The sequence below is a fragment of the Sinocyclocheilus anshuiensis genome, unplaced genomic scaffold (genome assembly GCF_001515605.1).
Source record: "Sinocyclocheilus anshuiensis isolate Anshui unplaced genomic scaffold, SAMN03320099.WGS_v1.1 scaffold1055, whole genome shotgun sequence".
In the NCBI taxonomy this organism is placed as follows: Eukaryota; Metazoa; Chordata; class Actinopteri; order Cypriniformes; family Cyprinidae; genus Sinocyclocheilus; species Sinocyclocheilus anshuiensis.
In genome coordinates this window covers 146,072-159,634 of record NW_015547681.1, presented here as the reverse complement: position 1 = coordinate 159,634, position 13,563 = coordinate 146,072, and the positions used below count along the sequence as shown (strand labels likewise).

The 13,563-nt window shown below is 34.9% G+C and overlaps 1 protein-coding gene across 1 annotated transcript in view; it reads left to right on the top strand.

Moving 5' to 3' along the window:
• Positions 1 to 2,068: 2,068 nt before the first annotated feature.
• LOC107703095 (protein TBATA-like) overlaps positions 2,069 to 13,563 on the top strand; it is a 16,986-nt gene continuing 5,491 nt past the window's right edge. The window contains exons 1-7 of the mRNA XM_016505619.1: positions 2,069 to 2,279; positions 4,257 to 4,418; positions 5,526 to 5,532; positions 5,718 to 5,898; positions 9,633 to 9,797; positions 10,859 to 10,940; positions 12,437 to 12,590. Coding sequence (XP_016361105.1) covers positions 2,069 to 2,279; positions 4,257 to 4,418; positions 5,526 to 5,532; positions 5,718 to 5,898; positions 9,633 to 9,797; positions 10,859 to 10,940; positions 12,437 to 12,590 — 962 coding nt within the window. The remainder of the gene's footprint in view (positions 2,280 to 4,256; positions 4,419 to 5,525; positions 5,533 to 5,717; positions 5,899 to 9,632; positions 9,798 to 10,858; positions 10,941 to 12,436; positions 12,591 to 13,563) is intronic.

Sequence of the window (13,563 nt, the reverse complement as noted above, 5' to 3'; positions counted from 1 at the left end):
TGTCGGTTTTCAGTTCATACTGAGAGCAAAAAAAGTCCAGTGAGGTTTAGTGAACTGTAATTGAATCCCGCTGCTCCTGTCAGGCTGTTTCGCGTCTTCTGCTGTCTGTGCGTCAGTGCGCGCTCGCTAGTGTGCACTGCATCTGCCGAGAATAGATAGACTACTTTTTGTTCTTTCTTCTTTTCTTTTTTTTTGTAATGTTGTTTAAATCTTTGACTTACACCTCACGAAGTCAAACTAATTTCTTTATTTTCTACCACTAAACGTTAAATAATATCCTAATTAAATATCTTTTAGAATTCCTAGGTTATAGTAATGTGAAATAAACGTTTTTACATAACATTTCCACTCTCATTCTAACAAGACTAGCAGGGTTGGGTACCAAATGTTGGTAGGTGCTTAAAGTTTGCCCTTGCACAAACTAAGGCTTTAAAAGTTCTTAGCAGAAAGTCGTAATAAAGTCATGGTATTAAATGTTGCATGCACTGCAGGAAACTGAGTATTTAGGTTTTCCAGTAGATCCATTAAATCAAGATACTTGAGATGCAAAATGGAGATATTTAGTCTTTTTTTTTCTGAGAAATTTAACAAAATTAAAGGGATAGTTCACCCAAAAATGAAAATTTGAAGTTTATCTATTGCCATGCATTATACGACTGATAGACTGCAACGGTTAAAGTTAAAAATCATCATATGTGTTCTACTGAAGAAACAAAGTCACCTACATCTTGGATGCCCTGGGGGTAAGCAGATAAACATCACATTTTCATTTTGGGGTGAACTATCCCTTTAAGCAAGGTATTTAAGAACCGATATCTGTCGGCAGGGAATGAAAACTAGTTTTTCCTTTAAATTAAGTTGGTTTTTCTGAGCCCATTGGCAGATATTATTTTTTTAATCATAAACTTTTCATTTCTCGTATTTTTTTTTCCAAGTGAATGCATCTTGATTTATGCTATGATTCTTTTGCACTGGAAAACAAGACAAAACTACAGGCTAAACACATTTTTGCAGGAAAAGTACAGTAAAATATCATTCCATATTCTAGTATTTGGGATCAGCGCTATTCAAGCATTAAGCTGTTTTTTTTGTTGTTGTAGTATTAAAAATGAGATCTGTTGAAGTTGCATTTTCAAACTTTTAAGCGTTGCTAACACATCTCATTGTGTTCTCCCTAGACATTAAATACGGGAAAGTTAGAGGAACATTCTGTGTTTGCTGGTCTAGTCACAATTCGCCTCACAATTGATAATGCAATCAGCAGATTGAGGCTATTAGTCTTTCTGTCATGTTGTGGGGTGGGTGGACGTGCTTGTGTTAATTTAAATTTGTTATAGTTTATCTAATATGTTTAATGGGAAATGTGCCTTTGTTGCTTCTCAAAAAGTAATTTCCAATTATTTCTATGCATCCAGTCAGCATGGGCCAATTTATGACAGCGGAGTTGGAAATTGAGGTATTAGAGTTTGTTCTTCATGCTGTAGCATATGTGGTGATGATACTTCAGAAGGACACACTTCACGTGGTGCAGAAAATTACAGCTGAGTGCTCATGATTGATGTGCAAAAGTGGCGCTCACTATTGCCATACAGCAGAAATCTGACGCTGCATTGCATTGGTTAGTTTAGATCCTTTGAGTGGTTTCCTTAGGTGAGCAAGTGTATGCAAAATCCAGATTTAATCTCTATAGCCTATGTGCATTAACCTCATGCTTTGAGAAATGATTATAAACAAAAACTGAACTCAGCTCTGCTATTGAAGCTTCAGGCTGTCTTTGTTCAGAGTCTCCAGGCAACGACAGCAAACAGAGGAACACAGTGAACTGAGGTGAGCTGCGCATTTCAAAGTATTTCTACTTGTAAGTTACATTACCTGTTCAAAAACTGATTAATGCATGAAGACTTTTGTGCTAAAATGATGAAGTATTGTCTGTGAAATTACATGCCGGTTGCTTTGTGTCAAAGGAAATGAGTGGAAATGCTTTTATCTCTGTGACTACTGGTGGACGTTTGTACTGTAAAAGGACCCGAGCATTTGGGATATTTGACATTTTTTCCTTCCAGAGATTATGGAGCCATCGGAGGAGCAGGTGAATGAAGCTCTGCCGCAGACAGGCCTGCGGACCAGTCCTGAATCTGTGCGTCAGGAGAAAGCGCTGTGTGAGACGCCGGGCACGAGCAGGACCTCCACTAGAGGCAGCCTTCGCTTCGGGAGCCTCAGCCATCATTCCTTCTTCTCCAGACACAATCCTCATCCTCACAGAGTCAGACACATGCAAGGTGAGCCGCTCCGGACCCACAGACCTGTTCAAAAACATGCTTGTGTTTGTCATTTTAGGGAAGTATTTCTATTAAAAAGATTTCTGAAATCTGCTCCGATCAAGATCAGACACTTCTTTTGATTATAATAACTTGATTATTTACACAATGAGGTTAAACAGGTTCAGTGAGGGATTGACAGTAATCATGTATGAGGATGGGCAACTTTTAAATTTTGTACTATAGTATTAAATTAAAATATATATACGAACATATATTTACATCAAGCTATGGCCACAAAGAAACAGTGCATTTAAAATATATTCATATTCAGGTTTCACATTTGTTTGTTTTTTTTGTCAGCACTTCCAGATATGTAAGAAAAAATGTATAAAATCAGGCATTATTAAAGCCTGTCTTCATACGGAAGCTCTGGTTAATTAATTAATTAATTTGATTAATTTTCGGTGTTTTTCGGTGTCAATTATATGTCAACTCAATTAAACAATTTGCAAAATAAATTCTTCGAGATTTTCATACTGCAAAAAATGATTTTCTTTCTCAGTATTTTAATTTGTTTTCCAGAACAAATATCTAAACGTTCTTGAATCAAGATACATTTACTTAAGAAGCAAAATGACTTGATATTAAACCTTGTGTTCTGATAAAATGATCAAAATGATGTTAGTTGAAGCTTAAAATAAGGAAAAATTATCTGCCAATAGGGTCAGAAAAATAACTTTAATTAATTTAAAGGGAAAATACGTTTATTTTTCTTACCCCATTGTCAGGCATTTTTTTTTATTTTAAGCATAAACAAAATTTTTATGCATTTTTCAGAAAACAAGACTTGTATCTTTCATCATTTTGGTTTTCAAGTAAATGTATCTTGATTTATGAATGTTTAGATATTTGTACTGTAAAACGAGACAAAAACAGGAAGGAAATCTTTTTTTTCTTCTTTTTTTTCTCATTTTATGTAATGACTTCTGCATTTAATGCATATGTGTGATGTGCAAAATGATCATATTTTCTTCAATAGATGGATCAGTCCATTTGTAACCGTCCTCTAAATTCATTCTTAATGTTAAATGCTAGATTTGTCATGACACTGCGTTATTGACAGAAAGTGTTGACATATAATGAGTGATAAAGGCAAGGAGAACGTATATTTTGTGATAAAAGCAGTAGGTAAATGCCTGAAAGATTAATCCAACATAATTTTTTTTTAGTACAAAAACATTAATTTCTTCATCTTTCATCCTGTTGTCACAGCACTCGAGGCTCACTGCATTGTAAAATATGCCTGTAGCAGCAGGAGTCCAGACACAGAGGCTGTTTTGTGAGGTTTTATGCTCTATTAGTATAATAAAGGCACATGAATCTATCAAAATCCCCGTAGCCCTTCACGAGGAAAGCGCCAGCATGTTCATCTCTTCTCTGAATGACTTTAATGAAGAGTTACTGCATAAACACACAGTTTGTCCTCGCCAAAAAACAAGTATGATTTACATACTTCCAACGGCGAGTTCTTCACGCTGAATGCGAGAAAGTGTGAATAAGCAGGTCTGTATTTGAAAACCTGCCCACTTGTTACTAATTTAGACTGAAAACATGCAGTACGATCATAGTAACGTCAGGCGAGAGAGTGAAATCAAGCCCAAACTGGCCTTGGTCTCTGTGAATATTCATGCAAAACTTGGTGTTGCATTGGGCAACAGAGGATTTATTTGCGATTGACAGCATCTCAGACCTCACAGATTCTCATCACAGATGGTTTCTTTGATGACTTTCTGCCTGCAGAACCTGTTTTCTTTAGCAGCTGTGTGTAACTTTACTGTATTCCTGTGAAGAGCTTCACCCACAGCAGGAGTCCAATGCGGTTTAATGCGGGTTTAATGCATGTACAAACGCTCTGAATCCTGGGAGACTTGAAAGTCAAAGTTAAGCCTGATCACATTTCCAGCACGGATTTCTAATGGTCTCCTCTTTCCGTAGGGTTGAATGGTAAGCCGGTTTGTACGGTGAATGATGACTGGTACGGCTTCACTCCTCTCTGTCCACATCCACTCATTAAAAGTCAAGTGTCTGTCGGTGGGAGCCGTTGGTCGGTGTTTCTCACACCTGAGATCGGCTCGGATCGCGCTGGACCACGAGCAGGTATTATACAAACATGAATGCTGCTTTTGTGTCTAACAGAGATAGTTCACACAAAAATGAAATTTGTGTCCTCATGTTGCACTGACTTTATTTCTTCAGGGAACACAAGAAGACATGCAAGACAGAATATTCATAGTCTGTCGAGCTCAAAAAGTACTTAGTGACAGACTTTTTAATTGAAAAGCTTCCAAATCATATTTCAAATTTTTGGGGATTAAATTTTTTAAGTGAAAACACACAACGTTTGATACATCAACTTGCTTTTTACTTTTTATGACAGAGAGAGAGAAGAAATATGCATACGCATCCATTTTTTTAAAAATGTCTATTTATGTACATTTTCTATATATGCATATATTTTTTTCTTCAAAAAAAGTTTGGCTTAAGTTTGACTTAAAAAAAAACGTTTGACAAAATATGCATATATAGAAAAATGACATAAATAGAAATAGAGATAAATAAAAATGGATGTGTGTTTGTGGAGGTAGTTGTAAATGTGCATAATGAATCATGTTTCAATGTTTTGAATGTTTTCTAGGCAATCAACCTAACTTTTTATTTGTTTGACTTTGAATATAAAACTGGGATAAAAGGGGAAAAAATCAGCATAAAAATGACATGCTTCACACTCAGAATCATGAGAATTTATTTTATTTATTTATTTTATTGTATTTTATAAAAAAAATTTAAAACAATGTTGTCAGTATGAATTGTAACTTGAAAAAAAATTATTATTCGGTTACTAAATGATTACTATTATTTAAAAAATGATCATTGCTTTACATTTTACTAGCTTAATTAATGCTGTTGCTGTCAATAATAGTTAGCTGTCGTATGGTTCAGAGTGTATATTTTGACTTAATTAACATTTGTTGATCATCGCAATGTTTGAGATTTGTGTGTTGAGTTTAAGTGCATCTCGTTAGAACTTTTGGATTTAATATATTGGCCTCTAGTTTTAAAAGACAAATATTGCAAAGTCCATATCATGTATAAGGCACTGAAAATCAAACATGAAGACAGACTGAATAACAGATTATAGTTACTTACATTGCTAAATAAAGTTTAACAAAATTCATTAATTACAAAAATTTTATTTAAACGCAGATCAAAGGTATTTAAGTTGTCAAACAGTAATTTGAGTTGCTTGCGTTTGAGTTAATTTAAAAAATCAAGTGTGATATGTTGCATTATTTTTATTATAATTGTTTTATATATACATATATATCTCTGACTATTTAGAGGATCTTAAAAAACACTCCAGAAAATGGCTCTCAAATGTATATTCATTTTCGTCAGTAGTAGTTGTTATTTTTTGCCCTTTTTGATCTTCTCACATCTGTTTCTTGTTCTTGCTCTCTTTCATCTCTCATGTCTTTCCACAGAACTGATTTCTGAATGCTGGCGTGAGGAACTGAAGGATTTGGCCACCAAAGTCAGTCTTTCAGCGGCCGCTGAGACCCAGCAGGACAAGAGAGAGGTAAAAAAAAAAAGCATTTAATGCAATGCAAGAGGCTTTTGCCAAATGCATAAATGCACAAAGCTTGCTTGTTTATTTATTTATTAGTATTTCAGTATGCACTGATTTTGTGTGTAATTCTGTGAAACTGATTCAAATATGATAAAGCAGAGATTACTGCACTCTTATTAATAGCTGAAATCATAACCAAATCAGCCAAAATACTTAAGAAATAAACAATGGGGTGATTTGACTGATTTTGTATTAGAGTTTAGAATCTAATATCCACCTTTTTCTGTGCCCCATGACACTTTGCGTGAATTGTGGGAGTAACTTCCGTTAAACTGCAATCAATCCGCAAAATATTCGCTCTATGAATGCAATAATAAACTGGGTACAATGAGGTGACATTATTCTACTTACCCTTCAACCATCAAACATTAAAAGGAAATGCAAAAGTGTAAAAGCATTACCAAATTACCACAACAGACCATGAATAACCCCAAAAAGCTCAGTTATTTCTGCAGAAGTATTATGGACATGTTAAATTCAAATGTTATGAATGTGTTCATTAACTGGAACACTGAGTTATAATTTTTCAAAGTGACAAATATATGTATTATTGACCTGTTTTAGAATCATTCCAGTAAACACTGCTGATAGGGATTAGAAGCTTTTTAAAGCATCCGTGTGAAAACAAGCCTGGAAATATATGTGAGGATTTGGGAAGAAAAATGATTCTTAGTGCATTCAGTGAATTATTCGTGATATCGTAAATTAAATCGGGAGAGCAGACCACAGATGCGCAGTGCATGTTGTCTTTTTTCATACAGTTATGCTGATCACGGCTACTCACCACCCGCGCCGCGGCAAGTTTCTGAAGCGGCTCTCTGCGCTGCATCACTAAAGATAGGCACCTATATTTTTGACGGATAATAAGAATAATAATAATCGTCTCGCTGTCGTCAAAGAAATCAGACACAGGCGATATCTCTGACTATCGTCGATACACAATACTATCGTCTACCGGCACAACCCTAAATTGAAGGTTGTGATGACAATTCGTTTCCTTACCATAATCTATACTCTTAAATTCTTTATTGTCATATGTGTGTTGAATGTAAACTCTTATTAGGAATTTAACCATTCAGAATATTCTTAAATAAGGAAATTTATTCCATGCGTGTCTCGTCATCCAAAACACAGCAAAGTGTCTGAATCAACTCTAAGACTGACACTTAAGATTTAGTCCTACACTTCGCTTACATTACGACTGAGATGCTTGATAACTAACTTTTAAGCACAGCTTTGAGCCAAGAATTTTTTTACACTTAAGTCAATTCTAAGCAACGTTCTTGAGAGTAATTCTCAGAGGCTTGATAAATACAGGCCCTGAACAAAGACATCTTCAAATCAGTTGTAAAAACATAAAAGACCTTTTGGTTTGTTAGGATCTCGTAACACAAAAAGTCACACACCTAGTTTTGGGGATGAAAACACATGGTTATCAAAGATCTTTATTGGGGCATCTCCCACAAGAACAGGGCCCGTATGTATAAAACTTCTCAGAAATGCTCTTAAGAATAGTCTTAAGCTTTGATTTAAGTGTCAAAAAATTCTTAGTAAAAAGTAGGACTTTTCTAAGAGTAGGAGACTTTTATAAAGAAGCTAAAAGCAGCTTTCAGTAAAGTCTAAGACTGATTCTTAAGTGTTGACTGAGGTGACACTTAAGTGTTGTGAACTAAGGACTACAATGATGTCAACACAAAATGGCTGACAGTTGGAGCAATGATGTGAACATGAGTTCCATCAATGGTTCAAACAACTCCATGAAAGCCCACAATCCTCACAAAAGTGGCTTGTTTTTGCAGTATTGGCAGTCAGTTGGAAAGTCAATAAACTGCCATATATTAGTGGCCAAAAGTAATGTCCGGCCTAGGAAATTTGACATCTTCACCCTTACTTAAAAAAAAAAATTGTTTTGAAAGTGCAAGATTTTGTATGGATATTGCATAGCTGCTTAGAGTCAGTTGTTTTATTTGTGATAATAATGCAATGAAAACATGCCAAATTGTGCGGTCATAATTTTTGGCCATGCTGTTATACAAAGAAATTATGAACACATGTAAAAACAAGAGGACCAATGAAATATGAATAACCTATGTTGTAGTCAATGTGCCAATGTTGCCAATTTAGTGATTTTGTCACTAGATTTAGTGACTTCCAAAATCAAAATCAATTTCTTGGACAAACCTTATCTACATTCCGTGACTCTCCCATGACGTTATAAAGGCGAGTTCACTGATCTATATAAATATAAATATAGATCAGTGAACTCACCTTTATGAGGTCATCTAGCAACATTGAGTGACCAGTTTTAGCTACTTTCGATTGAAAGCAGTTGGCAACACTGGTCAGTGTTTTTTTCCCCTTTGTATTTAATGGTTTAAGTGAAATGTGGGGTCATTAAAAAAAATAATCCACACATCACTTTTGGCCACTGTTGTGTTTGGTGGGGTTAGTGCCACAATATGTAAGACCCTGCTTACTGTGTCATCACCGGTGCATTGATGCATTTTTCCAATTTTACAGCCAAAAAAATGTTATTACTACATTTCTGTAGTTAGAGCATTGACTTGTTGCGTGGAAGAGGTTATAAAATTTATTTCTTTGTCAGTTACAAAAAAAAAAGACTTTGTGATCTTGACAATCAAGTTTGTATCGTTTTATCAACTCCATATGATGCATTTTTCCAATTTTACAGCCAAAAAAATGTTATTACTACATTTCTGTAGTTAGAGCATTGACTTGTTGCGTGGAAGAGGTTATAAAATTTACTCCATATCATCATCTAACTCCAATATGTCTCCTCCTCTGTGCTGCCATCGTCATTCTTAGAATTTTGACACACTTAGGACTAAAATTTTACTCTGAGCGGCTTTATACATATGGCCCCAGGTTTTGTTTTCTTTCTTCTTTGCCTGTTCTGGCATCAATTCTGTTGATGCGAGAGTGAAACCACCTTACCAGTCGCACCTGAAGTGTTTATATTGACCACACATAAAACAGCTTGAAACAATAGATTTGTGAAATTTGCATGACTGACTGAGACCTGAGGGGAAGGAGAGGGTGTGAGGAGTCAGGAACTCAGCATGGGGGGGAAGAGATGAGATTGGGCCAGCTGTTGTTCTGTGCTTTTTCTCGTAGATCCTATCTTCAGATTAGTGAGTTTTATTATTTTATTACAGGATAGGAATCTTGAATTCAGTTTTGGTAAAATCCATCCTTTCAGTCCTCCCCTGGTCCCTTGGGGCAAACTCCGAGCAGTCCTTAAGGGGCCACAGGAAATGATCTCCGTACACTCTAAAAAATGCTGGGTTAAAAAGGGACAAACCCAGCTATTGGGTTGTTCTGACCCAGCGGTTGGGTTGTTTTGAACAACCCAACCGGTTTGTTTTGAGACTTCATTCCTCATCTGTTGCTATCATGTCCCTGTCAATTCATGTGGTTGAATTGGCAAAGGATTTGAAATTATTTGTTTCGGTCTTTTTGAGTAGAACTTCCCCAAACCAGAAATGCTAACCTGAATTTAAAAACCTAGGAGACTCGTTAGGCAAAAGGTGGATTGATACACATGCATCAGGTTCTGAATGAGTGGACTTATTATATTAGATAGTGCTGAGTAAATCAAATAAATTAATTGTAGAAGCCTGAATGCATCCAGCCTTTGTGTTTGTCTGTGATTAAACTCAAAGAAACTCACAGATGAGGAAGTTCCTCGCAGGAAGACGCAGTATTCGGCGCAGTCCGGCCGGATCATCCCTGCTTCGTCCTGGGGAGGGAAGAAGCGCAGCAGCAGGACTTCACACAAACGAGCCCAGCGATGGCAGACGCAAAGCCTGGAGGGAGTGGAGCTCAAGGTAACACACCTGTTTACCTGTTTACTGACCTTGCTGAACACGTGCACGTCACAGTTTGATAGTGAACATGAAACTTTCACATTGCATCTGGTTAGAACACAATATTGGCAGATGTAAGAAAGGAAATGCCATTATGTCACATTATTGGTAAAGGCATGACCTGGTTTTTACGACAGATTGCATGTGGCGTTCAGGTCATGTCATACTTGCCTTAATTCCAAATGATTAAGGTTAAAACTCGATTTTTTTTATGTTTCTAGGAAATGTTTCTTTGATATTTTATGGAAATAAAATATCAAACTGAAATACACAACCAGTCAAAAGTTTGGAATAAGGCTTTTTAAAAGAAGACTTTTTTGAAAAAAGTTTTTTTGATCAAAAATTCAGTAAAAATCAGTAATATTGTGAAATATGATTACTATTTAAAAGAACAGTTTTCTATGTGAATATATTTTAAAATGCAATTTATTCCTGGGATGCAAAGCTGAATTTTCAGCAGCCATTACTGCCATCACAGGAATAAATTGCATTTTAAAATACATTCAATTAGAAAAGTTGTTTTAAAATATCACTGTTTTTACTGTATTTTTGCAGCCTTGCGAGCAGAAGAGGCTACTTTCAAAAACATTTATTATTATTTCAAACTTTGTTTGATATTTTTACTCTCAATGCAATGGACACGACTTGTTTTTTTATTTTCTTTGTGATGAATGAACTGTAAACTGTTATCAGTTTCTTTGACTCATTTGATTGGACTGCCAAAACTTTAGACATTTCTACACAAAATTGATTTAAAAAGTGTATTTATTGCTCTTGCTGAATTAAACATGCAATGTGATGTGAATAACCATGTAACTAACTACAAATTGAAATGATAAAAATACAATGAGTCTGCAATCTAAAGAGTGTGTTAAAAAGTATATATATATATAACATGACTAATAAAAATTACAAAAACATAAATTACTAAAACTTTGTGTGTGTGTGTGTGTGTGTGTGTGTGTGTATGTATGTGTGTATAATATCTCAATTGTACTAAAATAACTCTATATATTTCTTAGGTGCTGGAGCTTTTGTGTCAGATCCTGCAGACTGATTCTCTCTCAATGGTTCAGCAGTGGCTTTTGTTGGCAAGTGATAAAGGTGAACAACTGCCCTTTGCATTAATTGATTTATTTATTAGCAGTTAAACAAATAATTGACTGATACATGGTGAATGATCTGCTTTAGAGAGCATTTAAAGACCTTCATGCTACTATCCTAAATGCTGACAAAGTAAACTTTCAGCAGGTGATGCAAAATGCACAATCTTTTTTTTCTCTTCCCAGGTGATAGACTGAAAGTACTGATGACTTCTAAAGGCTTGTGTAAAATCTTTAGGAACCTGAAGAAAGTAAAATAATATCTGTTCAAACATGGTTGTAAAGTGAATTGCTCAGAATATTTTAGTCTTATGTAAATAAGTGACTTCCCTGTTGACTTCACATTGATCTTTGAAGTAGAAAATTCTTTGTTGAGATCAAAATGTTTGCAAACATAAAATGCGATTGTTCTTGCTATTTTAACTATTAATTCATTGCAATTATGTAATAAACCACCTTCATGCATGTGCATTACTGTGTACGTAAGCCACCAAAGATCATTTCTGACCCAGGAACAATTTCTTTCAGAACTGACAATTTGTAAAATCTGCATCACATATTTTCACCTTAGTGATAAAAGTTTATTGTGTATGGAAGCTTGTTTCTGCCACGGGATTAAAACAATTAAAAAGGTAATTACGATTGTTTTTCTCTCACAATTTAGACTTTTTTACTCTAAAGTTTTTTTACTTTAAACTTGCAATTGTGAGAAAAAAGTCGGAATTACGAGATGTAAAGTCAAGAATTGAGAGATGTAAACTCGGAATTGTGAGATGTAAACTCGGAATTGTGAGATGTAAATTAAAGTCGGAATTGTGCGATGTAAAGTCGGAATTGCGAGATGTAATGTCAGAATTGCGTGATGAAAACTCGGAATTGTGAGATGTAAAGTCAGAATTACGAAATGTAAAGTCAGAATTGTCAGAATTACGAGATGTAAAGTCAGAATTGTGAGATGTAAAGTCAGAATTGCGAGATGTAAAGTCGGAATTTGCGAGATGTAAAGTCGGAATTGTACAATGTAAAGTAGGAATTGCGAGATGTAAAGTCAGAATTTCGAGAGGTAAACTCTGAATTGTGAGATGTAAACTCTGAATTGTGAGATGTAAAGTCAGAATTTCAAGAGGTAAACTCGGAATTGTGAGATGTAAACTCGGAATTCCGAGATGTAAAGTCAGAAATGCAAGGGAAAAAAAAAAACAATTGTGACAATCACAAGCTTCCATAGTTCTATGCATTTAATTTGTCATGAGAAAAAATTGTTTCATTTGCACTTTGTCTCAATTTATTCAAGTTACTTATGAGATCTTCTCTTAAAATAATCACCACCACCAACAAAAATACACAATGCAGTACAAACACAGCAGGGCAGCTCAAACAGTCCTATTAGTTTCCATTATGGAAACATCAGTGAGTTTAACACTTCAACACAGGCCGCTTGTGTCCTGCAGATGGATGTGCTAATGAAGGCTCATTAGATGTGTTCTCTGTTCTCAGAGAAAGAGCTGGTTCAGGGGTTACTCCAGCAGGCCATGGCCAACTCCAGCTCTCTGACCCAGCAGAAATCTGGACCAGAACTTCTGCCTTTGACGTCTGAAGATCTGCCTGATCACGTGTTCCTCAGCTCGTCTGTCAGCCGAAGGAAGAGCAGGTGAGTGTTTCCTGCAGGGTTTACAGCTGCTGTCTTACTATAAGTGAAAACACTTTAAAATACTGTTCTGTCATTAATGAATAAATAAAAAGGAATAAACGGAAATGCAGCATTCTAGTAACTTCTATGAACTAACAAGAAACTCTGGTTAACAAACAAGTAATAGCACTCAGCTGAGTGTGGTAGTTAATCAGTACTATTTTTTCATAACTGTCAAAGAACTACTAAGAAACCATATGAAGTTTCATAATTCCACAGTGCAAAAAAATTAATTTCTTACTCAGTATTTTTGTTTTGTTTTTGAGTACAAATATCTAAACATTCTTAAATCAAGATACATTTACTTGAGAAGTAAATATTAAGTATTGTTTACTGTAAAATAGATAAAAATTAACTGAGTTTATGCTTAAAATTAAAACAAGCAAAAACATCTGTCGTCAGAAAAATAATCATGTTTAAGTTTTTTTTCTGATCCCATCAACAGATATTTTTCTTTTAACTCACTTAATTTTGATGATTTTTCCCCCCAGAAAACAAGACATAATATCAGAAGTAATTTTGCTTTTCAAGTAAATATCTTGATCTAAGAATTTTTAGAGCTGATTTTTGTTTGTTTGGAAAACAAGACAAAAAATACTAAGCACGCATAATTTTTTGCAGTTTATAAAGTGGTAACTGACTAGTCCAACTAGTACCCTGAAAAAAAAACTGGCATAGAAACAATTTTCACTCAGAAATCGTTAGTAAGTTTCACAAATAATTGCAAAAATGCAGCAAGTAACACTGAATTAAACATGAAATTTTGAAGTAGAAACACCGAAATAGTATTTTCTCGTAAAATGTTCTCCAATAATTTATTTACAACTTTGAAGAAAAAAAAAAATAGAAGAATCAGGGAGAATCAATAAATTATGAATAATTTACTGCCATTGTGTGAATAATATGTAATCATGTAATCCATAAAAAAGTAACT